We start from the raw sequence: 26,630 nt of genomic DNA on the forward strand, positions 1-26,630 counted from the left end.
ATTATTGGATTCACAAATGAAGGAGAAGACATTATTGTGTCAATTTTACTAAAGAACTGGATACCCTAGGCTACAAAGATCTACATTTTCTGAACTCCCAAACATGTGGGGAAAAGGCAGTGTTGATTCAAATCGTAGCTCAATCAGCATGACCTGGATGAACTTGGACAAGCTCCCAAATATTTCACAGTAGGAGATTTTTACTGCGGAAAAGCGTGAAAAATTATGTCTAACTATTTGGTATATAACATATGAAAGGTCTAGCTGACTGCCAGTAGATAGTAGATTCTCAGTAATTTTTTTTTCATATTTGCACATGTAAGGATCAATAAATGTTTTTGTTTATGAGTGTAAATTTCACTAATTTTTGCCTCATTTTTGCTTGAACAGCACCTCTAGCTTTTTGTTAATGCTATGCATATAATAATGACTTGACGTTGGAATCAGTCCAGGTTAGTGATATGCCTAATAACAAGCAAGGCAAGAAATAAGAGAAAAAATGGCCTTTATTTAGTTAATAAGTTCATAAATTACACTCCATATATGATGGACAACCAGTAAAAATACATAGAAATATAAAATCCATAGGGTTGTCAAAATAAATAGCATCATTTTCAACTACAAATTGATAAATCACCAATATATTTAGATACTCTATTTTAGATAACTTGAGAGAAAATTGACTAACACTAAAGAGGAAAATGTTCCTGATTAGAGAATAAATGCTCTATGTGAATTCATATTCAAATAAAATCTCGTAAGCAAACTCAAAATTAAGAATCAAACTCAAATATATAGTTTGTTTTGTCACATGCTGTTGCCAAAGAAGGGATTAATATTTGAGAATTTGGAATGTGGAGGAGTTTGTAAGGTTATTCCTTGGGATTCCAGAAATTTGCCTACAGTATGAAATGGAGGCTATCTTTTTATGCAATGACTTATATTCCTAGTGTTTATTGGATTTGTTAAAAATAACTCATTATACTCTGAAAGAAATAGTTACTATTGTAAGTAATTAAACCTTGACACAGTTTGTGACCTCAAGGGTAATTTTTAGTTCACCCCTGATGAAACGTAGTAGCTTAAATTTTGTAATACATTTTAGCAGACTCCCTCCTTTCTGAACTTATTTGGTCCATATACCAATTGTGTTCTAGTAATTTAATATTTTATATGTTAAATAGTGGCCATTTTTACTTTTCCACTCAGTATTTCTTGACTCTGAAAAAATTTTAATCAAATTTAAGTCAGTTGACTACAGGGCATGACGTTTGTTTCAGAATGTTATGACATCCTCTTTGTAATTTTTTTCATGACTTTTATTACTTCCTTATTTCTTAGACTGTAAATAAAAGGGTTTAATAAGGGAATCACTAGAGTATAAAAAATGGCAACAGGTATATCTTTATCTTCTTCATTAGCTGAATTTGGTCGAACATACATGAAAAGAAGAGAACCATAGAATATTGAGACAGAGAGAAAGTGGGATGCGCAAGTAGATAAGGCTTTGCTTCTGCCCTCGTTGGATTTCATTTTGAAAATTGTGAAAAGGATGAAAAGATAAGAGATTACTACTATGGTAATAGTGAAGCTTTGAATTGACCCAGAAAAGATAAATATCATCAATTCATTGATATAAGGGTCCACACACGAGAGTCTGTATAATGGGAGAACATCACAAAAAAAGTGATTGATTTGATGAGACCCACAGAAAGTTAACCTAAACAGAAACCCTATATGAATCATGGAATGCAGGTTTCCAGCTATGTAGGCCCCTGTGATCATGTGAATGCAGAGTTTCTTTGACATCATGGTGTGGTACTGCAGTGGGTTGCAGATGGCCACATAGCGATCATAGGCCATTGCTGCCAGGAGAAAGCAGTCTGCAGTTTCAGCGAGGCAGAGAAAATAAAATTGTGCCATGCATTCATAGAGGGAAATCATTCTGTCTTTAGAAAAGAGGTTCTCTAGCATCTTGGGGGTAATGGCAGTGGAACAACAGGAGTCCATCAGAGCGAGATTACCCAGAAAGATGTACATTGGTGTGTGAAGATGACGCTCTGTGAATATCAATGCCACTAGGCCAAGATTTCCCACCATGGTGATCAGATAGATGGTGAGGAACACCAGAAACAGAAGGGTCTTCAGCTCTGGGTGATCTGTAAATCCTATGAGGATAAATTCTTTTGTCAAGGAGAGGTTATTCTTAGTCATCTCTAGGTTGTCTGTTGAGATACAGATTATAGAGATATAAGATTCTAATTTAGAATACGTATAATTTTCCCATCATATTTTTCTTTTTACAATAATGAGAGGGGCTTTTTCTTCAAGCTTCTCATACTGACACTGTGTTACAAGCATACAAACTTCTAGAAGATATTTTTTCCACTAACATGTCATCTCCTATGACCTCAGGTTTTAAACTCAAGATTCATGAGACCATTTTGATAATTCCAGGGAGGATGCTTACTGTGGAAAAGGTTTGTCTTTCTGAATTTTTCCTAGCATAGAAATCTAGGATACCTTTATTTGGTTCAGTGTTCCCAAATAAGTTCAGTGTCAGTTTTTAAATTAAAGATTCAAAAGGTAAATTTAAAATCATTTTCCCATATATAGATATTTTTTCTTGAGCAAAAGTTTTCATATGTTCTCCCAGTGGAGTGAATGTTTGAAACCAGCATACAATAAATATGTTAAAATTATATCTTAGAAATTGCATGAAGATTACTAAGGATTAAGGAGAATACTATTCAATTTTAAAGAAAGTAAACTTGGAAAACTAAGGAATTAATTATTCATTGATTATCACTTTTTTTATCCCTTTTCCCTGTGTCATACACATTTCCATAAACACTGACTCTGTCCATGCCATTATTCTTGTTGATTTTTACCCATATATCTAAATCTTTGTTGCCTTCATATAAAGCAAATTTATATATAATGCTACCTCATAAAGTTTTAACTAAATGCCCCAGGCTACACTGATCTCCATTTTCTCTACTCTTAAGCATGTTTTGTGTACTCAACACAATCTAGAATGCCTTATGGGTAATTTACATTGCTTTTTGAAAATATGTGCATACAGAATTCCCTTATTAAATTATAGGCATTTTGAGTTTAACTGTGACTTACACTTCTTATGACAGCTATATGTTGCTATGGGGAAAAGCACAATTGATTCCAGTCATATCTCCACTCCAGTGACCTGGGACGAGTGAACTTGTTTTCAGTGTCATATCATTGGCCCATAATGACCTCTTTGATGATTCTACCAGTGATCCTTAGTGACCTCTTCTGCAAATTGAGTCTTTTAATTTTGAAGAGGAACCTACAAAGAAAATTATTCAAAGCTTATCAGTAAAAAATTAAGGGTTAATATCCAAAATATAGAAGAATCTCATACAACTCAATAAGAACATTGCTAACGATCTGATTTTTTTAAAATGGGCATAGGAACTGAAAAGACTCAAAATGTTTTTCCAAAACATTCAAATGTTCAACAGGAATATGAAAAGATGAACAAGATCACCAATCGTTAGGGAAATGCAAATCAAAAGCACGAGATGTCACCCCACATCTATCAGAATGACTGTCATCAAGAAAATAAGAGATAACAATCATTGGCAGAGGTGTGGAGAAACAGGAGATCTTATGCACTGTTGGTGATAGTGTAAATTGATTCTGCCACTAAGGATAACAATATGGAGTTTTCTCAAAAAATTAGAAATAGAACTGCCATATAATCACACAATTCCATGTTTGGCTATATACTCAAAGGAAATGAAAATAGGCTATCAAAGGGATATTTGCACACCAATGTTTACTGCAGCATTAATTACAATAGTCGAGATATGGAAACACCTAAGTGCCCATCAAAGGATAAATGGATAAAGAAAGTGTGGCATTTCTAAATAATCAAATATTATTTAGCCCTGAGGAAGAAGACTATCCTGCCACTTGTGACAGCATGGATGGACCCTGAGGACATCATACAAAGTGCGATAAGTCAGACAGAAAAAAACCAATACTATATGATTTAATTTACATGTGGATCTAAAAAAACCAGACTCATAAAAGCAGAGTAAAATGGTGGTTACAAGGGGATAGAGGTTAGGGAAATAGGAGAGATGGTGTTTAAGGGTACAAACTTGCAACTAATAAATAATTCCTGGAAATGTAATGTACTCTCTAGTGAATATAAACAAGAATATTTTATCATAATCATTAAAACTAAGAGACTAGATCTTAATTATTCCCATCAAAGGAAATGACAGTTATGTGATGTGATAGAGTGCTAATTAATGCTTCAGTAGCAATCATATTTCCATTTACCATTGTGTCAAATCAACATGTTGTATGCTTTAAACTAACACAGTTATACGTCAAATATATTTCAATATTATATATGTGTATACATTTATATAATCAAAAATCTATATATCTTTCATTAATCTGAAATGCCTCACCTACTATTTTTCTGTTTCTATAAAAATGCAAGATTTTCTGAACTATATTATAGTACATTCAAAGCTAGTGAATAAAAGTAAGCTTGCCTTTATACTTTAGTTTTCTAACATCGAGATAAAGAGAAAACCCTTTAAATCTTTTTTTTTTAAATTTATTTATTTATTTACTTATTTTGTTGACTGTGTTGGGTCTTCTTTGCTGTGCACGGGCTTTCTTCTTAGTTGCAGTGAGTGTGGGCTACTCTTTGTTGTGGTGCACGGGCTCCTCATTGCCGTGGCTTCTCTTGTTGCAGAGCATGGGCTCTAGGCGCATGGGCTTCAGTAGTTGCAGCACATGGGCTCAGTAGTTGTGGCTCATGGGCTCTAAAGCACAGGCTCAATAGTTGTGGCGCACGGGTTTAGCTGCTCCACGGCATGTGGGATCTTCCTGGAGCAGGGATAGAACTTGCGTCCCCTGCATTGGCTGGTGGATTCTCAACCACTGAACCACCTAGGAAGCCTTAAGTCTTAATATAATTTTTGAGAACAAATTTGGTTTTTCTTTAAAGGGCCATTTCTACCATTATTTAATGATCCAGTAGGACATGTGTATTGTGTCTAATCATATAAATTCTATGGTCAAACGGTTTTATTTATCCTAAATCAAAACATCAAAGTAAAAACTCTGACTGAAAAAGTTTTGTTTGTCTTAAAATATTAAATATAAGCCACTTAATTATTCAGCTAATTTAGAAAAACATGCAATGTAAGTGCCTAAATTATTTAACAGAGTTGCTTTGTGTCTTTACCTGTATATTTTGAAGTTCTGCCTTCATCAGAAAAGGTCAACATGAATTGCATTTTGAATCTCATCCTAATTTCCCATATCCTTTGGTTTTAAGGTGATCTAGAAAGATAATTGAGTAGTTGAAATCTAACAAGATGAAAAAATGCTTAATTCATATAAATGTGTAGTAGTGGATGCTAATATTAAGAGTAAAAATAAATTAGAATACTTCCTTTACCTAGATTCCACTGAAAAGTGTTTTGTAGCACCTCAGATTCGCTCCTTGGTATTAAGCCTTAGAATTTCAGATTATAAACCTTGGTCTCTAAAACATTTGGGATTAAAAGAATGAAAATCTAGGAGACTAAAAATAGATCAGAGTCATTAATTATGTCCTTACAATGAAAAGTTAAAATTTTCCATCAAATCCTAAGAGATTTCCTGCACTGACATCAGGGTATTTCTGTGGGGAGATTCAGTCCATAAACAAATAAAGATGTCCTGTGAGATAATGAGGTTAAAGTAAATTACCTTCACTAAGGTTACTAGGGTCATTTGGTGATCACCTTGCTGATTATTATGTAACTGACCTCATTTTAGAATTCTGTTGTTTTACTGTGAATTCTATTAATTCACTGGAGGAATTAATATGGTTTATGAAATATGATTAGATTTTGAGAGGAGGCTAAAGAGCATGGTAGGGTCTTCATTTTCACTCTGTGAGTTGAATTTGTCCTGATATTTTGCAGAAATCTCATTGGAAACTCTGATATCATTATTTAATCCCAAATATGAATTACTGAGGCGGTTCTCCTCTCTTTTCAGTTTACCCCAGCTGCCTTTGTCTTTTTTTACCCTGTTTTGATAGATTTTTTCCCTTCATTTCACTAGTCACTCTTCAATATAATATATATATTAGTACATTTATAATTAGTCATGCCCAACCCCAAAAAGCCATTAGCATATAGCCTTGAGAGGGAAGGGGTTTCTCTGATACCTTCATCCCTGTATTTCCAACACCTTGAATAATATGTGGTACTTTGTAGTCCTCAACAAATTTTTGTCCCATGAATGAAAAAAATTATATTTCCCTGCTCAAGAATTTGAAATGGTCTTTGACTAGTTTTCAAATACATCCATTTTCCTTATTTTGCTATTCCAGATGCCCCACAGCATATATCTTAGCTATGACCCTGATTTCTTCTTACCTCAGGACACGGCCATGTTTATCCCTTCACTGTTCCTTTGTGCACTTGTTTCTAATTTACTCAAAATGTTTCCCTCACCTAAAAAACATTATTTTTTTTCTCCTTTTTCTCCCAAGCATACTTATTCTTGATCTCAAATCAGATCTCCTCCATAAGGACTTTCCTAGGTTATTTAAATTTTTTTTTCCTTTTCCTGATTTATATGATACTTACCTGTTTTTATAATGCATTTGCCACTTTATCCAAGTGTGACTTGTGTATGTCTTGATTGTAAAAGTCTTGACTACATGTTCTTGAATCAGCATGCCACTGATCATTTCATACATATTTTGGGCTCTTGTCAACCAATTGAGCTCGATCTCAATACATGCTTTGTTGATTTTTAAAATTTCAGTTCTGTTTAACCTTAATCATTTGCTTGCAATAGACAGGGTATTGGAAAAGACGGTGGACAGTGTGAACACAGGATGTGGGGGTGTGGATAAGACATTCTTAGGTTTTAGAAATAGCTCCTAACAATAAGCTTATCATCTAGTGAGAAGAAATACACTTACACTGCTAACCAGCAGGCAATTCAGGCTGTGATATAAAAAAGTTTAAATATTCTATATAATAATGTGGTGAAGGAAGTGAATTGTGACCCAGAGGAAAGAAGAAAACGGAAATGGAAATATCATTTAGATGAACCTTGACGGTTAAGTAGCTTTGTGAAGCGCATGAGGAAAAGAGGCAGCCTGATGGAAGGATATGATAAAAGCCTGGAAATTTGAAAGAGCAAGACCTAGTTAAAATAGAGATAGTAAACTAGGGTGGCAGAATTTTACTCATACAGGATGTAGGAGACACTTACAGGTGATATAAAAGGAATGGAAAAATAGATTGGAAACTGTTTTCTTTGTTTCCATCCCATTTATTTTTTCTGCTCCTGCCAATTCACTGAACCCTCTCAGTAAGGTCATGATCATCTCTAAATGCCAACTCCATAGAGCATCTAATTATCTGCTTAACCACACTGTGATGTTTGATACAATTAAAAGAAAGCAATCATACCAGATTGAGCATTTAGAGGGTCTTTGAGTACAGAATGTTTTGAGGGAATCAGGTGGACAAAATTGAAACTATCATATATGCACAATAAAGCAACTTCATTTTAAGAAAACCAAATAAAATAAATTCAAAAAAATGAAAAACAGGGGCTCTGGCTTCCTGTCCGCGGAGGGCGAGGCGGCGTGGACAGCGGCCCCGGCACCCAGCGCCCTGCCGCCAGAAGCCATGCGCCCGCCCGCCCGCCATGCCCTGAGCTCGCGGCTTCTCGCCTCAGCGCCCAGCTGCCGCAACCGCGGCCCAGTGAGCGGCCCAGAGGCAGGCCATCAAGTGTGTGGTGGTGGGAGATGGAGCTGTGGGTAGAACTTGCCTCCTGATCAGTAATACGACCAATGCATGTCCTGGAGAATATATCCCCACTGTCTTCCACAACTACTCTGCCAATGTTATGGTGGATGGAAAACCGGTGAATCTGTGCTTGTGGGATATAGCTGGACAAGAAGATTATGACTGATTACGTCCCCTGTCCTATCCGCAAACAGATGTATTCTTAATTTGCTTTTTTCTTGTGAGTCCTGCATCATTTGAAAATGTTTGTACAAAGTGGTACCCTGAAGTGCGACACCACTGTCCCAACACTCCTATCATCTTGGTGGGGACGAAACTTGATCTAAGGGATGATAAAGACATGATTGAGAAGCTGAAGGAGAAGAAGCTGACGCCCATCACCTACCCACAAGGCTTGGCCATGGCCAAGGAGATCGGTGCTGTCAAATACCTGGAGGGCTCGGCGCTCACACAGCGAGGCCTCAAGACAGTGTTTGATGAAGCCATCTGGGCGGTTCTCCCCTCCCACCCTCCCGCCCCGCCCCGCCCCGCCCCCCGGCCCCATCAAGAAGAGGAAGAGAAAATGCCAGTTCTTGTGAATGTCCGGGCCTCTTCCGCCTGTGCCGTCCCCCAGGACTCTTTGTATACTTTGCTCAAACGGTGGAGCCTTCGCACTCAATGCCAGGCTTTTGTTACAGATTAGTTTTTCCATAAAACCGTTTTTAACCAATCAGTAATTTCTAGGTTTTGTTTGTTTAAAGTGTAAGAGTTCAAACTTTCACATTCTATTAAAATTTAGCTCTAAAATGACAAGCTTCTTTAAAGCCTTATTTTTCAAAGCCCCTATTCTTGCTCAGATTAAGAGTTGCCAAAATACCTTGTGAACCAAGTTGCATTGTTGGGCTAAGAACACTAAATACTAAGCTGTTGAAAGACCTTTGTCTGGAAGAGACTGTAGCTTCTGAGGCAGGAGATGCAGACACTCGCTAATGAGGTTCAGACACAAAGAGCAGTAAGTACAGCCTCCTTCCTGAAACATTGCCATTGAACGCGTCCCGATCTCCCAGCCCACGTCCACTACCTAACATTGTACTGTACGTCATAACCAGTGAGTGTGACAGCTCAGCTCTTTGGATCAATCTTTTTGATTTCATAGTGAGGTTTTTTTTTTTTTAATTTATTTATTGGCTGCGTTGGGTCTTCCTTGCTGCACATGGGCTTTCTCTAGTTGCTGCGAGAGGGGGCTACTCTTCACTGTGGTGCGCAGACTCCTCATTGTAGTGGCTTCTCTTGTTGTGGAGCACGGGCCCTAGGCATGTGGGCTTCAATAGTTGTGGCACATGGGCTCAATAGTTGTGGCTCACTGGCTTAGTTGCTCTGTGGCATGTGGGATCTCCCCAGAGCAGGCCTCGAACCCATGTCCCCTGCATTGGCAGGCAGATTCTTTACCACTGCACTGTCTAGGAAGTCCCCATAGTGAGATTTTTAAACTAATTAGTGTATTAGCTTTTGTGAGATTGTGAGCAGAGCTCTTCCTCCTGTGCCCCCTCCCGTGAAGCGTTCCACTCTGGCCGTGGGAGCACTGGGGTGGAGTGTGTGGAATACTTGTGATCAAAGGATGAAGACAGTATTTTGACAAAATATGGAGATTAATTTACACTACACTGTATACATAAGAATTAACCTATTAAAAGTGTCAGGGGTAAAAGTTTTAAAAGGTTAATTTCTGTCAAATGCAGTAGATGAGGAATAAAGGTAGGTATTATCAATAAGTGTTTTCTTAGGCTTTTCCTTTTCCTTAAACTCACCCATCCCTCCTGAAATTGGGCATTTAATCCATCTTTGACCTGGCCATCCTCATAGTTGCTAATTTAGTAAGTGCTTTCTTATAGGACCCCTTCTTAATGAGCAATATGCCTCCTTGTGCTATAAAATCTTTCTGAATATGCATTAGAAAAATATTTTGTAGATTAGTAAAAGTGCATTCCTGTTTTCATGTTACTTTATTCAAAGCTAATAAGTGCTTTCCTTAGTTTTCTAGTAACTAGGTGTAAAAATCATGTGTTGCAGTTTTACGGTTTTTAAAATACTTTAGATATTCTTAAACTAAGCCTTCTTACCACCATCACCTTGCCAGATCACCGACACTGCACCTGGACTCATAATACTGACACCCCCCCCACGCCTCACCTCGTGCACACACGCTTCCTGTCCTTGCCCTAACGATGTTCCTTGTGGGGTCTGTGGGGTTCTGTCAACCCCATGTTCCTGCTGACGAAGTTCTGTACAACTTACCCACTGGCAAGAATACGAGCTTGGACCTTTCAACCAGTAGAACAATATTTTTTAAGTTGACGGTTGCAGAATTGTGGAGTGTTTTTACATTGCTCTTTTGCTAATGCGATTAGCAATATGTTTTGCATGTATGACTTAATAAATCCTTGAATCATGAAAAAAATGAAAAACAAAACAAAACAAAAAACAAACAGAAAGGAAAGTCTTCACCTCTGGATCTATGATAACACTCACTGCTTCTGTCTTCCTGACTGTTCCATCTCAGTCTTTTTTATGCTAGGTCATGTTTCTCTCTTTTCCTTTAATTATGCTTGTGTTCCCATTGGTTCTATACTTGACCTTGCTCTTCTTTCATTCTAGAATTGCCCTCAGATTACCTCATCTACTTATGTATTTCACCTATGTTCCATTTTCTGATGGCTTCACTAAAGAAGCATTCCCATCAATTTTTGGTGTATATTCGTATCAGAAAAATCATTGGGAGTGTGTTCTAAACACATATATTTTTGTATATGAATACTTACAAATATGTAAATGTACTGCTATGCTAAAATATGTGTATTATAAAATAAGAAAATAGAGATTAAAAAGAATAAGACCAAATGAAAGAAGTAGTATTGAAAATTTTAGGTATTAATGCTATAAAACAATATTCCCACTGACACTATTATTAATAAATAATAATCTTACATTCAGAAAAAGAAACATATGTTATATTATTAAAATCTTAGCTTAGGGGCTTCTCTGCTGGTGCAGTGGTTAAGAATCTGCCTGCCAATGCAGGGGACAAGGTTTCAATCCCTGGTCCAGGAAGATCCCACATGCCAAAAAGCAGTGAAGCACATGTGCCACAACTACTGAGCCTGCGCTCTAAAGCCCGTGAGCCACAACTGTTGAGCCTACATGCTGCAACTACTGAAGCCCACGCACCTAGAGCCTGTGCTCTGCAACAAGAGAAGCCACTGCAATGAGAAGCCTGCACACCACAACAAAGAGTAGCCCCTGCTCTCCACAACTAGAGAAAACCCACTCACAGCAACAAAGACCCAATGCAGCCAATAAATAAATAAATAAATAAAACAAAAATTAAAAAAAATCTTAGCTTAGGGATGTGGTACAGCAATTCAAGCCTTTGTTTAAATTTATTTCCAAATATGTTTTACTATCTCACACAGTTGAAAAGTTTCTACCCAGGTACATCTCCCCAAATTGGAGAAAAGTGCAAGTTTTGAATGGACCCCAGAACATGAAAGGACTCTTCAGCAGTTCCAAGCTTTGGGGCAAAAGGCCCTGATATTTGGGCCAAATGACTCAGCTGACTAGTGATATCAGAGATATCTGAGGTAGGAAGAGATATAGAGTGAGCGGAAAGTTTATAGAAAACTCTAATAGGAGAATTCCTTATAGTTTCATTTTCTGCAGCAGAGAATTATAAACTATCCAAAAAAAAAATAACTCCCTGGTATGCTATGAACCCTGGTAGAGAAAGAGCTCCTGACTTTGGAACATCAAGTGACCAGGAGCCCAGAACTGGTTACATGAGCTGGAATTTGTCAGACTAAAATTATAAGGTTTATTGAGTACAAGAGCAATTCATTAGAAGACAAAGGTGGGTAACTATTCAGGGACAGAGAATACAACAAGTGGCACAAGTATGTGACCCAGACCTCCTTGCCATCTACCAAAATCGTACCGACATCTTTCCCTCAGCTGACACATGTGGCCTCAGAAGGCCAAGTTTGATGGTCAGCTTTCTGTGTTGCTGCAAGTCAAAATATATTGCTCCTAAACTGTAGCTCCAGGTTAACCTTGAAAGGCGTCAGTATGAGGAAATTCTCCCTTAGAGTAGTGGGATGATCATCCATTCCATTGTATAGAAAGAAAAGTGGTCCAAGCTAAGAATATATGTCAGTAGATTCAAGGTAGAGGTGAGCTTGGATGTTGGTCCATGGCCTGAGGCGAGAAAGAAGAGAAGGTCCAGAAACAAATCTGAAGAAGAGACATATGAATGGATCTACTGGAGTAGATGTGAAGTTTGGAGATTGTCATATTTCATGTAAATGTCCACTAGAGAGCATCTACCGTGGAAGAGCTACTAAACAATCAAATAGAATGACTCAATCAGTTGAGGTCATCCTGCTTCGTTCATCTGCCACCCCAGTGCTGGATTATGGACACATGAAAATGTAGCCAGGATGAAGGCATTTGTGTGCCTAATAGCTAAGACTACAGCTTTTTACGGCTGATCTACCAGCTGTTCCTGCCAAGTGTTCAACTTGCTCAAAACAGAGACCGCCGTGGAGGCCCCAATATGGCAGTATCCCTCAAGGAGATCAGTCAGCCACTTGGTGGTAAGAGTACTATTATGAACCTTTTCTACACTAATGTGGGAAGAAGTTTATCTTGACTGGAATCAACATAATCCTGGTATGGGTTATTTTTCCTATCTGCAGGGATCACAAGTAACTGAGCCTGATAGAGTGGTGATAACATTGCACTGGACCAAGAGTCTAGCTTGCAGTAGGGATGGAGAAGTATTGAGCTCTGACTGTTCATTGGTTCTGTCCTATTATATTCACCCATAAGTTACTGGGTTAATAATTTGATTAAATAGCTTTGCGAAGATATAACTTTGTGTCAGGACTACAACCATGAGAGTGCAGGATCCACCAGAAATCAAAGACCATTATATGTTACTATGTCCTCATTAAATTGAATAATTGGGTTCAGGAATGTCCAAGTGACCCTCTTGAGGAATTTGGACTCATGTCCCCAAATCCCTGAGCAATGATAGGTTTATATATCCTGGATCTCAGAGCAGAAATGCTCTCTGAACATGGAGCACAAGAAGAATCTCATTATATGTAAAGCTACAGCTGACACCCAATTACTGGGTTCCTTGTTCCAAGAGTGTACCAGGAAAGAAAAGGATTACAAGGCTTTTTTGGGGTAATAGTTTCCCATTATCAGAAAGGTAGTGTTGTTTTGATGCAGTAGGGGAAGGGAAAAATGTTTGGCATTTAGGTGGTTTATAGGCATTAGTTGGTACTCTGTTGCTCAAATTTTACAGCAAATAGACAAATGCTATAGCCGTGTCTCAAAACGGTTAAGACCTCCTAGAGATCTGCTTTTGGATCATCCCATCATGTTAGTCACATGGACCAATAGGGCTAAAATGAATCAAGCAGAGGGAAGTGAAATTTTTTTTTTTTTTTGGAATATAATTGCTTTACACTCTGGTACCAGTTTTTGAGGTACACCAAAGTCAATCAGCTGTATTTATACACATATCTCCATATTCCCTCCCTCCCTCGACTCCCCCCCCACCCTCCCTGTCCTGGCCCTCTAAGGCATCATCCATCATCAAGGTGATCTCCCTTTGCTATACAGCAACTTCCCACTGGCTATCTATTTTACAGTTCGTAGTATATATATGTCAATGCTGCTCTCTCACTTCGTCCCAGCTAGGGAAGTGAATATTAGTGTGGCCTTGAGCCTAGCTGCAACAGTGGGAACTGCAGGTGTCCCATTAGCATTCATCTTGTGTGATTCTCCAGGAAAAGAGAAAGCCCCACATGCTGTTGGGGGCCTTCCCCAGAGCTTGTTATAAGTAATAAGTAACTCCGAGCAGTATAAGACGTGACCTGTAATGGATCTGTGGTTCATAGCTCAGATCCCACCTTACTTCTCCAGCCATAAGAGTGCTAGTAGCAGAGAGCTCTCAACTAAGTCCCTCTCCAGGAAATGTCCTTAGCTGAAGAGAACTGACCTGTCAAAGTATATAACCTTATTTGAATGCAGCCTGAATCCAGTGACTGTTCCGTGAAGGCATAAATTCCAGCCCCTTGCCTTAACTCATGGGCACCCTGAAGGAACATCCTCACTTACCCATGGGAGTTGGTGAAGTCTTTGTGGTGCTGTATTGAACTTACTCTTCTGCTCAATCTTACTTCCTTCTCTCCCTCAGTGTGTATTAAACCTGAGGGCACTCCTCAACAGACTTCCTACATGCATATCCCAATCTCAGTGTCAGTTTCTTGGGTAACTCAACTTAAACATGTTCATACATAAATGAAAGAGAATAAAAAGGATTAGGAGATAAAACTAAATCTATTGATCATAGATAAACCATCCATTAAAGGAATAGCATATCAATGTACCAACAGAGGAGAGTGCTCCCAAACTAAAAACTACATAGTAAACTATGGCATCCTCTCATCCCTGCTTAAATGGATGAATCATGCATCACTGTTGATCCAGAATAAAGTGGCCCTTTCAAAATAAATAGAAAAAGATAAGATTCACACAGACAAACCCAATATAGGAAGAAAATAGAAATACGAACATAAATATTCTGAGCGATGAAAATCCTTTCCAGAAAAACAACAAAAGAAAGAGAAAAAAATCTAACATGATACCTCAACCTGAATTCATTTATTTGATACAGCATTTGCATGTATGGAAAAACATCTTTTAACAAAAATACAAAAATCAAAACCAAAGATAGACACAAAGAAGTAAGATTAAAACTGACTAAAGGTAGAAAACAAATTGGAGAAAGAGACATAATCACTTAAGATTAAACTATGAAAGACTAATGTATGAAATTCTTGAGGGTAAGAGATTCTATTATCTGTATAAAGGCCATTGAAGAGTAGAAAGGAAATGACTAAGAGAATGAAACTGAAACAAAGAGGTAAAAAGAATTAGAGTGTGACAGTATGGAAAATTAGCAATAATGATACATCATACAAAAAATTTGGAGTCCCTAGGGGAAAATAATAATGCAACAGAAACAGTGTTTACAGTGACAATCCAAGAAAAATTTGGGGAATAATGGAGTTTAGTCTACATTTTGAAACATACTTGTGACGCTTGATGCAGAAAAAGGAACTCTAAAAATAAACTCTAGTAAAAGTAAATTATTAGTCTTCAAGTTAAAGAAAAATCATCTACACCTCCATATAAAAAGACAATCTCACTTCCAAAAAAATGAAATCAAGGAACAGATTGTGTGTGTGTGTGTGTGTGTGCGCGTGTATAATGTTTTGGTATATGCTACAATTTGAATAAGATATATTTTCTTATATTTGTAAAGAATCAGAGGCAATATAGATCAGAATTTAGTGAACTCAGTTTATAAGGCCCTCTGGAAAGATATCTAATTCCCATTCTGAGGCAGGAGATGCACAAGATAAGCCTGGACGTCTTGTACCAGAGAATAGGAAATGTGTCAGGGACTAATGCAGTCATAACAGAAGGACTCAGAAACCATCTTGAGGTTTTCATTTGAGTTTTTACTAGTCAAAGATCAGACAATTTTGGCTTTAAAATAAAGAGTAAATATGATGGATTTATAAAACATTAAAGTCTATGAATTCATAATGATAATTTTCAATGTGTTAAGGATATTAGTGAAAACAACTTATTCTGAAAACTGGTAATTAGGTGTATTCTGATTTTTCTATGTGAATTGTATCTGTTTCATACTCTCAGGTTTGTCTTTGTTGAGGAAGCATAGTTTTGAGTCTTTAGGGTGAAAGAAAGTAATAAGAGAGAGGGAATGAGGGAGGGAGTCAAGGAAGGAGGGTAAGAAGAGATGAGAGAAGAGTAGAGAAGGGAGGGAAAGGGAGTCAAGGAGAGGGAGTCAGGGAAGGAGGGTAAGGAGAGATGCAAGAAGAGTAGAGGAGAAGGGAGGGAAAGGGAGTCAAGGAAAGGGGAGAGAAGGATGGAAGAGGAAAGGAAAAAGAAATTTAAAAAGAAAAGAAAATAGAGCTAAACAGTCAAGGAGGAAAGAAAAAAAGTATCTACCATTATGTAGAAAAATGAATGAAAGAAAAATCATGCCAAAGATATTTATTCTAAGATTTTATAAAGTCAGGGATAAATAAAACTTCTAAAAATTTAAGAAAGTAAACAAAGGAATGGGAACCAAAATTACATGTAATTTCTCAAAAGCAACACAGCTTGTAGGAACATAAAGGAAGAATGACTAAACATTCAAGAAGAAAATTATTTCAAATCTAGAATTCTATAGAAATCAAACTGTTAATCATATGTGAGGAAAGAATAAAGGTCATTTGCGACACATTCAGACTCCAGATCTTGACTACTAATAAGACAATCAAGATTTCTCAAGGAGAAGTCTCAGCAGGACAGCTGAACTTGGGTCTAGAGAGTGACCGCTCCAGTCTGGAGCAGGAGGATGGAAGGCACCGGGAGAGTCTGTAGGGTAAAAAAGAATGAAAGCTTATTTAATCGAGTTGAGTTTTTAAGCAATATATTTGATGGACATATGATGGATGTAATTGAGCAAATGTGAAATAAAGTTTGTATTAATTTTTTAAAAAATCCCACAGTCATACAGTAAAGGAAAAACAAGCATGGCAGTGGAAAATATTTGCATGTCCCTAATAAAAACTGAATGTCAAATTATCAGAAATACTGATATACCATCTGGGATGAGAGAAATGGAGAGTTGTTCAATTAAATAGATAAGTAATCATTGTCCATAACAGGAAGCTGATTAATATGTCTACAACAGATACCAAGAAATATAAAAGTAAATTCTCATAGAAATAGCTTAAAAAAGTAGATAGTTGTTTACCTGAAATGCATATGATGTGGTGGACAGAAGGCTACCCATTTTTAGAAAGTAACTTTTAATACTATTTTAAAAATTGGATTCAGAACAAAAATTTTAAAGAAATGTAAGTTAAACAGTAAGGGAGAACAGTCGAAGCTACTGATGCTCTTTAGTTGAGAGATGATAGAAGCATGGAATTGTGTGTGTGTGTAGTGTAACTGGAGAAATTTGGAACATGTCAGATATCTCAGTTGACATTTCTTGTGAAAGTTTGCATTGAATAATAGAAGGAGATTGAGGATTACCTCTAATTTCTTCCTTTCCCTATTATTTGGAGGAGGCTATCATGAAAGAGGATGAAGGCCCAGTAAAACCATTTTTGTTGAAAAATTTTAGAGTTGCTTTTCAATTGTGTTATATTTGAGATGTCTTTGAGACATTCAAATAACTGTGCTGCTTGGCAGTTGGATACACGAGACTGGAGATTAGAGGGTATGTCAGAGCTGGAAATATACATTCTGGTTTGTCTTCATATTGATGATATTAAAAGCCATAAAAATAGATGGATTTACATAAAAAGAAAAAATAGGAAGAATAGATAAAGTAAAAGGATCATACAACCTGGTCAAATGGGACTTATCCCAAGGATGAAAGGATGGTTCAAAATATTCAAATCAATGTGATACATCCAGTAGCAAATTGAGGAATAAAAATCATATGATCATCCCCATAGGTGCAGAACATCTTTTGACAAAATTCAACATCCATTTATGATAAAAACTCCACAGAGTGGGTACAGAGGAAACATACCTTAACACAATAAAGGCCATAGATGACAAGCCCACAGTTAACATCATACTCAGCAGTGAAAAACAAAGAATTTCCTCTAAAATCATGTATAAGAAATGGATTCCCACTCATGCCACTTTTATTTAACATATTTGTAGAAGTCCTAGACACAGAAATAGGACATGAGAAATAAAGTAATCCAAATTGGACAGGAAGACGTAAAACTATCACTGCAGATAACATGATAGTATGCATAGAAAATCCTCAAGACACAACCAAAAAACTACTAGCCTCATCAATGATTTTGGTAAAGTTGCAGGAGACAAAATTAATATACAGAAATCTGTTGCATTTCTATACACTGACAATGTACTATATAAGAAAGAGAAATTAAGAAACAATCCCATTTATAATCACATCAAAACATTAAAATACCTAGGAATAAATCTAACTAAGGAGGCAAAAGACCTGTATTCAGATAACTATAAGACACTGATGAAAGAAATTAAAGACAACAAAATAGGTGGAAAGATATTACTGTGTTTATGGATTGGAACAATTAATGTTATTAATATGACCATACTACTGAAGACAGTCTACAGAATCAATGCAATCCTTGTCAAAATACCAATGCCATTTTTCACAGAACCAGAACAAGTAATTCTAGAAGTTGTATGGAAACACAAAAAACCCCAAATAGTCAAAACTATCTGAGAGCAATAAAGCTGGAGTATCACATGCCCTGATTTTAAACTGTACTCCAAAGCATCAATCATCAAAACATTATGGTATTGACACAAAAACAGACACTTAGATCAATAGGACAGAATAAAGAGCCCAGAAATGAATGCACAGTTACATAAGCAATTAATCTACAACAACAGAAGTAAGAATATACAACCGATAATTGACAACATTTTCAATACATGGTGTGGCATTAGCTGGACAGCTACATGAAAAAAGACTCAAACTGGACTATTATCTCACACTATGCATAAAAATAAATTCAAAATGCAATTAAAGATTTAAATATAAGCCCTGAAATCATAAAACTCCTAGAAGAAAACATAAGGAGTACACTCTTGGACATCAGTCTTACTAATACTTTTTTGAATGTGTCTCCTCAGGCAAGGAAAGCAAAAGCAAAAATAAATAAGTAGGGCTGTAGTCAACTAAGAAGTATTTTGCACAGAGACACAAATTATTAATGAAAGAATAAAAGCACCTATTGAATGGGAGAAGATATTTGCAAGTGATATATCTAATAAGGGATTAATATCTAAAATATACAAAAAATTCATACCACAATCCAGTAATTCTAGTACATTAAAAAAAAAAAGGAAATAAATCTCAATGAGTAAAAATTGTATGTAAAAAAATCTAAGTTATGGAAAAAGAAAAGTACAAGTTATAAAATATCTCTGAAGGTGGAGGGACTTAGATATATTAACACAAATGGAAGAGATAAATAGTTAACTAATTGACCTAAAAATGGAATTGGTGGATAATATATTCAGTTTTTAATTTTTTTGAGGTATCTCCTTACATTTGCCATAGTGGCTGCCCAAATTTATGTTTCCATCAACAGTGTATAAGTGTTTCCTCTTCGCTGTACCTCACCAGTACTTGTTATTTCTTGGATTTTTAGTAATAGCCATTCTAAGAGGTGTGAGTTGGTATCTCATTGTGGTTTTTATTTTCATTTCTGATGATGAATGATTTTGAACACATCTTCATGTATGTCTTCTTTGACCATCTGTTATGCCTTCTTTGGCCATCTGTTATGCCTTCTTTGGAAAATGTCTATTAAGGCCCTTTGCACATTTTTTAATCAGCTTCTTTGGTTTTTCACTATTAAACTGTAGGATTTCTTTATATATTTTGGGTATTAACCACTTAGCAGATATATGATTTGCAGATTTTTCTCCAATTTTGTAAGTTGCCTTTTCATATTGTAGATGGTTTCTTTTGTTGTACAGAAGTTTTGTAGTTTAATGTATTCCCACTTGTTCATTTTTGGTTTTGTTGCCTTGGTTTTGGTGGTTTTAGTGATAAATCATCATCAAGACTGATATCAGAAACTTACCTCTGTTTTATTCTAGGAATTTTCTGTTTCAGGTCTTCTGTTTGATTGTTTAACCCATTTCGAGCTAATTTTTGTATATGGAGTAAGATAGGGATCCACTTACATTCTTTTGCATACAGCTGTCCAGTTTTACCAGCACTATTTATTGAAGAGACTCTCTTTTCCCTGTTTTATGTTTTTGACTCCTTTGTTGAAAATTAACTAATAATATATGTGGGTTTGTCTTTTTAAAAAATATTTATTTTATATTGGGGCAGAGTTGATTAACAATGTTGTGTTAGTTTCAGGTGTATAGCAAAGTGATTCAGTTATACATATACATGTATCTATTCTTTTTCAAATCCTTTTCCCACTTATGTTATTACAGACTATTGAGCAAAGTTCCCTGTGATATACAGTAGGTCCTTGTTGGTTATCTATTTTAAATATAGCAGTGTGTACATGTCATCCCAAACTTCCAATCTGTCCCTCCCTTGTACCCTCTCCCACTGGTAATCATAAGTTCATTCTCTAAGTCTGTGAGTTGGCTTCTGTTTTGTAAATGTTCCTCCATATCATTCTTTTTAGATTCCACATACAAATAATATCATATGATATTTGTCTTTCTCTGTCTGACTTACTTCACTAAGTATGATAATCTCCAGGCCCATCCATGTTGTTACAAATGGCATTATTTCATTTTTTTTAGTGGCTGAGTAATATTCCATTGCATATATGTACCACATCTTATTTATCCATTCATCTGTCAATAGACATTTAGGTTACTTCCATGTCTTGGCTATTGCAGGCAGCACTGTAGTGAACATTGGGGTGCATGTATCCTTTCAAACTATGGTTTTCTCTGGATTTATGCCCAGGAGTGGGATTATTGAATCATATGGTAGCTCTATTTTTAGTTTTTTAAGGAACCTCCATACTGCTTTCCATAGTGGCTGTACCAATTTACATTCCCACCAACAGTTAGGAGTGTTCCCTTTTCTACATACCCTCTCCAGCATTTATTGTTTGTAGATCTTTTTATGATTGCCATTGTGACTGGTGTGAGGTGATACCTCATTGTAGTTTTGATTTTCATTTCTCTAATAATTAGTGATGTTGAGGATATTTTCATGTGCCACTTGGCCTTCTGTGTACCTTGTTTGGAGAAATGTCTATTTAGATCTTCTGCTGTTTTTTGATTGGGTTTTTCTGGGTTTTGATATTGACTTGCATGAGCTGTTTGTATATTTTGGAGATGAATTCCTGTTGGTTGCTTTGTTTGTAAATATTTTCTCCCTTTCTGTGGGTTGCCTTTTCATTTTGTTTATGGTTTCCTTTGCTGTGCAAAAGCTTTTGAGTTTAATTAGGTCCCATTTGGTTATTTTTGTTTTTATTTCCCTTACCCTAGGAAACAGATCAAAAAAGATATTGGTGTGATTTATGTCAGAGTGTTCTGCCTATATTTTCCCCTAAGAGTTTTGTAGTATCTGACCTTACATTTAGATATTTAATCCATTTTGAGTTTATTTTTGTGTATGATGTTAAAGAATGTTCTAATTTTATTCCTTTACATGTAGCTATCCAGTTTTCCCAGAACCATTTATTCAAGGGACTGTCTTTTCTCCATTGTATAGTCATGCCTATTGTGTTGTAAATTAATTGACCATAAGTGCATGGGTTTATTTCTGGGTTTTCTATCCTTTTGCATTGACCTATATGTCTGTTTTTGTGCCAGTACCATACTATTTTCATTACTATAGCTTTGTAGTATAGTCTGAAGTCAGGGAGACTGATTCTTCCAGCTCCATTTCTCTTTCTCGATATTGCTTTGGCTATTCGGAGACATTTGTTTCTCTGTACAAATTTTTTTTAATTAATTTTATTTATTTATTTGTTATTTTTTGGGGGGGTACACCAAGTTCAATCATCTGTTTTTATACACATATCCCCGTATTCCCTCCCTCCCGTGACTCCCTCTCTGTACAAATTTTAAGATTTTTTGTTCTAGTTCTCTGAAAAATGCCATTGGTAATTTGATAGGGATTGCATTGACTCTGTAGATTGCCTTGGGCAATATAGTCATTTTGACAATATTGATTCTTCCAATCCAAGAATATGGTATATTTTTCCATGTTTGTATCCTCTTCAATTTCTTTTGTCAGTGCCACTGAGTATTCCTCCTCTGAAGCTTTTCACCTGTGAGTGTGCTCTGTTGCATTACCTTTTACTCATTGTGCGAACTCTCAGATTATACTGTTGTTGGCACACTCTTGGCCCCCCTTAACCATATGTATGCCAGCAGTTGGCCCTAGTGTTTCTGAGATGTTGTTTTCACCAGGCTACCAGTGTAGATCCACTGAAGTTAGGTCCTAGGATTGCAGGAACCATGGATCTGGACTCACTGTAGGTGCTATGGGGGCAGCTCAGATTCTGGCCTGGTCCAACCCCTGTGCGTATGTGCCCACAAAGTCTACAGATCCTAAAGCTAGACCTGTCTTGGCTGTGGGAGCACTTCTTGTCTGTTCAGGTATTTTGTAGGCGCTGAGTTTACAAAGTAGGTAGTGGGGGTGTCAATTTATGGTTTGTGCAACTGTGAGGAGGGATTTCGGCATTTCTTCCTTAGTTGCATAGCTCCTGAGGCTCAGCTGTGCTTTCAGTCCCACCTGTGCATGTAGGACACCCAGAGGAGTCTGCTCCTGAGCCCAGAGTAGACAAGTTCACCCTGGCAAGGAGAGGGCATAAAGGCAGAGGTGGCTGGGGTCTCAAGAGTGCCTGCTATTGCAGGGACAGGGCATGTTGGAGAAGGCGGTGGCCACCGAGGTTGTGGGATCCCTAGTTGGGATGCATATGTGGGGTAGCTGGCAGCTGCAGGCATAACAAAGCTGGCCCCAGCAGGAGCCCTTCCTAGTGCCTGGGGAGGCAGGGGCCTGTATGTGGGGAGAGATGCTGCAATGGCGGTCCTGACTCTTGCACATCACTCAACAATGGCACTTCGCTTCTATGGCAGCCCAGGTTTCCTCCACAAGCATTCCCGGTTGTGAATTTCTTCACTCCTGTCCCTTCAGGCTGTCTCCTTGCAGCCAACAGCAGTCTTCTCCCAGGTTTGCTTTCCAAACCCCACTTTGCAGCACTCAGCCCCCATCAGCACCAGCAGACACCACTTGTCTCCAGGTGGGGCACGCAGGGCTGTGACATGGACCATCTGTGTAGATCTCATTCTGTCCTGCCTGCCACAGACCAGTTGCTGCACTCTTCTCTGATAGCCCCTGAAGCTCCCCTTCTGTCCCAACTGATCTGCTACCAGTGAGGAGGCTTCCCTGGATGCCAGAATCTCTCCTCTCCTTCAGCTCCCCCCCCCACCCCCCACCCAGGGGCGCAGGTCCCATTCCGCTTCCTCTCCTGTTCCTTTTCCCTTGTTCTTTCTTTCATTCTACCCGGTTACCTGGGGATCTTTCTTGTCCTTTCAGGTGTCCAAGGTCCTCTGCTAGTGTTCAGCAGGTGCTCTGTGAGAGTTGTTCCATTTGTAGACATATTCTTGATGCATTTGTGGAGAGAGATGAACTCCACATCTGCCTCCTCCTTTGCCATCTTGACTTCTCCTTTGGAATGGTTTGATAAGGACAGGTATTAACTTTTCTTTATATGTTTGGTAGAATTCCCCTGTGAAGTCATACAGTCCTGGATTTTTTTTTTTTTGGCTGGGACTTTTTTTTAATTACAAATGAAATCTCACTACTAATTATCAGTCTATTCAAATAGTCTATTTCCTGATTCAGTCTTGGAATATTATGTTTCTAGAAATTTACTCATTTCTTCTAAGTTGTTCAATTTGTTGGTATATTACTGTTTGTAGTATTCCTTTATGACTTTTTTATATCTCTGTGATCAGTTATCTTTTTAAATTTTTTATTGTTTATTTGTATCTTTTATTTTTCTTGATGAGACTTGCTAAAGGCTTATCAATTTTGTTTATCTTTTCAAAAATACACCTCTTGGTTTCATTGATCCATTCCATGTTTGGTGGGGGCCTGTTTTATTTTTTCTCTTATCTGTAGTATTGTCTTTCTTCTGCTGACTTTAGATTATATATATTCTTCTTTTTCTAATTCCTTTACATGGTAGCATAGGGTTTTTATTTGAGATTTTTTGTTTCTTTGGGTAGGTCTTTATCAGTATAAATTTCTCTCTTAAAAATGCTTCCTTGTGTCCTAGATATTGTGGTAAATTGTGTTTTCATTTTCATTTGTCTCAAGGTATTTTCTGATTTTCTCTTTGATCTCTTCATTGACCCATTGGTTTCTCAGTAGTGTGTTGTTTAGTCTTCATGTTTTTATGTACCCCTTTTTTCTGTAATTGATTTCTAGTGTCATACCATTGTGGTTGAAGTAAATGATATAATTTTTATCCTGTTAAATTTATTGAGCTTTGTTTTGTGGCATAGCTTGTGATGTATTCTGGAGAATATTCTATGTTCACCTGAAAAGAATGTGTGTTCTGCTCTTTTTAGATGTAATGTCCTGTAGATATCTATTAACTCTAACTTGTCTGATGTGTCTTTTATGACTACCATTCCCTTTTGATTTTCTGGCTGGCTGATCTGTGCATTGATGTGAGGGAGGTGTTAAAGTGCAACCTACTATTATTGTATTATTGTCAATTTCTCTCTTTATGTTTGTTAATATTTGCTTTATATGTTTAGGTGCTCCTATATTAGAGGATGTACACTACCAGTGTTATATCCTCTTATTGCACTGATCACTGATTATTGTATATAATGTCTTCCTTTGTCTTTTACTGTAGACTTTGTTTAAAGTCTATTATTTCTGATTTGAGTTTTTCTAACCCAGCTTTTTTTGGTATTTTCATTTGCATGAAATATCTTTTTCCATCTGCTCACTTTCAGTCTGTGTGTGTCTTTAGCCTTCAAGTGAATCTCTTATAAGTAGCTTATGAATAGGTCTTTTTTTTTTATATCCAATCATCTACCCCATGTCTTTTTATTGGAGCCTTTATTTCATAGACATTTAAAGTGATTATTAATATGTATGTACTTTTCACCATTTTGTTAGTTGTTTTCTGGTTGTTTTTATAGTTCTTTGTTCTTTTCTTTGTCATTTAGTTTCATCACTTTTGGTTTGATGATTTTCTTTGGCAGTATGCTTGTGTTACTTTTTCTCTGTTTTGTGTGTATCTATTATATATTTTTGATTTGTGTTTGTCATGGAGTTTGTATATGTTGACCTATAACTATATCTACTTCTTTTAAACTTGTAGTCCTTTAAATTCAAACACATTTTAAAAGATCTACATTTTTATACCCCTTTTCCACATTTTGTATTTTTGATTTCATATTTCACATCTTCATGTTTATCTTTTCACTATTTATTATAGTTACATTTGATTTTATAATTTTTTTCTTTTAATCTTCATACTAGCTTATAAGTGGTTGAACCTCAGTCTTAACTATATCTTTGCCTTTACTAGTGGGATTTTTCCTTTCCTATAGATTCTTCTTATTTTAGCCTTTTTTTTTCCCACATAGAGAAGACCCTTTAACATTTCTTTTAGGATAAGTGTAGTATTGATGAACTCGTATAATTTTTGCTTGTCTGAAATGTTTTTATCTCTCCTTCAATTCTAAGTTATTATCTTGCTGGGTAGAGTTTCCTAGATTGCAAATTTTCCCCTACAGTACTTTGAATATATCATGCCACTCCCTCTGGCCTGTCATGTTTCTGCAGAAAAATCAGCTAGTAGCCTTATGGCTGTCCCCTTTGTTTTTCTCTTGCTGACTTTAGAATTCTCTGTCTTGAACTTTTGCCACTTTAATTATGATATTCCATGTTGCAGATCTGTTATAGTTCACCTTGTTTGGGAACTGCTCTTCTTCCTGTGTCTGGATATCTGTTTCCTTCTTCAGGATCAGGAAGTTTTCAGCCATAAGTTCATCAAATACATTTTTGATCCCTTTCTCTATCCTTCTTCTGAGACCCATGTATCGTAAGTGTTGGTATACTTGACATTGTCTCAGAGTTTCCTTAAAGTATTCTCATAATTTTTACTTGTTTTTCTTTTTGCTGTTCTGACTGGGTGATTTCCATTGTTCTATCTTCCAGATCAGTTTTGCATTGTCCTCTATCTTCTAATCTGCTGCTAATTCCTTGTAGTATGTTTTTCATTTCAGTTATTGTATTCTTCATTTGCAACTGGTTCTTTTTTGTGTGTGTTTTCTAGTTTGTTATTAAAATTCTTCCTGTGTTAACCTATTCTTTTCCTTAATTTAGTTAGCATTCTTATTACTAATGCTTTGAACTCTATGTCAAGTAAATTTTTTACTTCTGTTTCATTAGTTCTTTTGTCAGTATTTTTCTCTTGTTCTTTCAGTTGAAACAAATTCCTCTGTCATTTCTCTTTCTCTGTGAAATTAGGTGAAACAGTTACCTGTCCTGGTTTTGAAAGGGCTTTCTTGTGTGGGAGCATCCTTATACAGTCTGTGTATGCCCAGTGGTTTTGAGGAGAGCTGGATTGGAACTGCACATGAATCATGTCTTCCCCCAGGGCTGGCAGCTATCAAATCAGTAGGAAGTGCAGCTGGTGATGGTGGGACTAGAACCAGATCCAGGTGTAAGCTGAAACTCCTCCTCTGCTCATTAGCTAATACTACACAAGCAGGTGCATGGTGTCATTGCAAGTTGCTGGAGCAGACACCCTAGTTTCAGGTCCAAGCTGGCTCTCTTTCCTCTAAGTGTGTGCCTCCCCCTACCAGCATTGACACACTCACCCCAGAAGAGAACAGTGCTAGGGCAAGAGGGGCTAGAGTGGACACTTGGTGTAGGTTAGGATATGGGCTCTGGCAGTGCCAGCACCAGTTAGAGGTCCGACTGCCATTGATTCACTGCCCTGAAGGCACCAGCAATAGCTGCCCTCACTCCATTCTGATGTCATGCTGGATCAAGCCAGCTATGTCTCTGACAATCACGCACTTCCTTCAAATATGACAGCCCTGGCAATAGAGTGGTGCCATGAAGCAAGTGGGGCCTGAGTGGGCACTCAGCTCGGACTGGGGTATGTGCCAGAGTGGTCA

General features: G+C 37.1%; 2 protein-coding genes and 1 pseudogene across 2 annotated transcripts in view; 2 read left to right on the top strand and 1 right to left on the bottom strand.

The window, feature by feature from the left end:
- GABRR3 (gamma-aminobutyric acid type A receptor subunit rho3) overlaps positions 1-26,630 on the top strand; it is a 725,962-nt gene that overhangs the window by 230,204 nt on the left and 469,128 nt on the right. The gene's annotated exons all lie outside the window — the stretch shown is intronic.
- On the bottom strand, positions 1,285-2,214 carry LOC130829850 (olfactory receptor 5K1-like). The gene has a single exon (XM_057696418.1). It carries the CDS (start codon positions 2,212-2,214, stop codon positions 1,285-1,287), a length of 930 nt encoding a protein of 309 aa, XP_057552401.1.
- On the top strand, positions 2,394-8,410 carry LOC130829851 (ras-related C3 botulinum toxin substrate 1-like; annotated as a pseudogene).

The sequence above is a fragment of the Hippopotamus amphibius genome, chromosome 10 (assembly GCF_030028045.1).
Source record: "Hippopotamus amphibius kiboko isolate mHipAmp2 chromosome 10, mHipAmp2.hap2, whole genome shotgun sequence".
Taxonomy (NCBI): Eukaryota; Metazoa; Chordata; class Mammalia; order Artiodactyla; family Hippopotamidae; genus Hippopotamus; species Hippopotamus amphibius.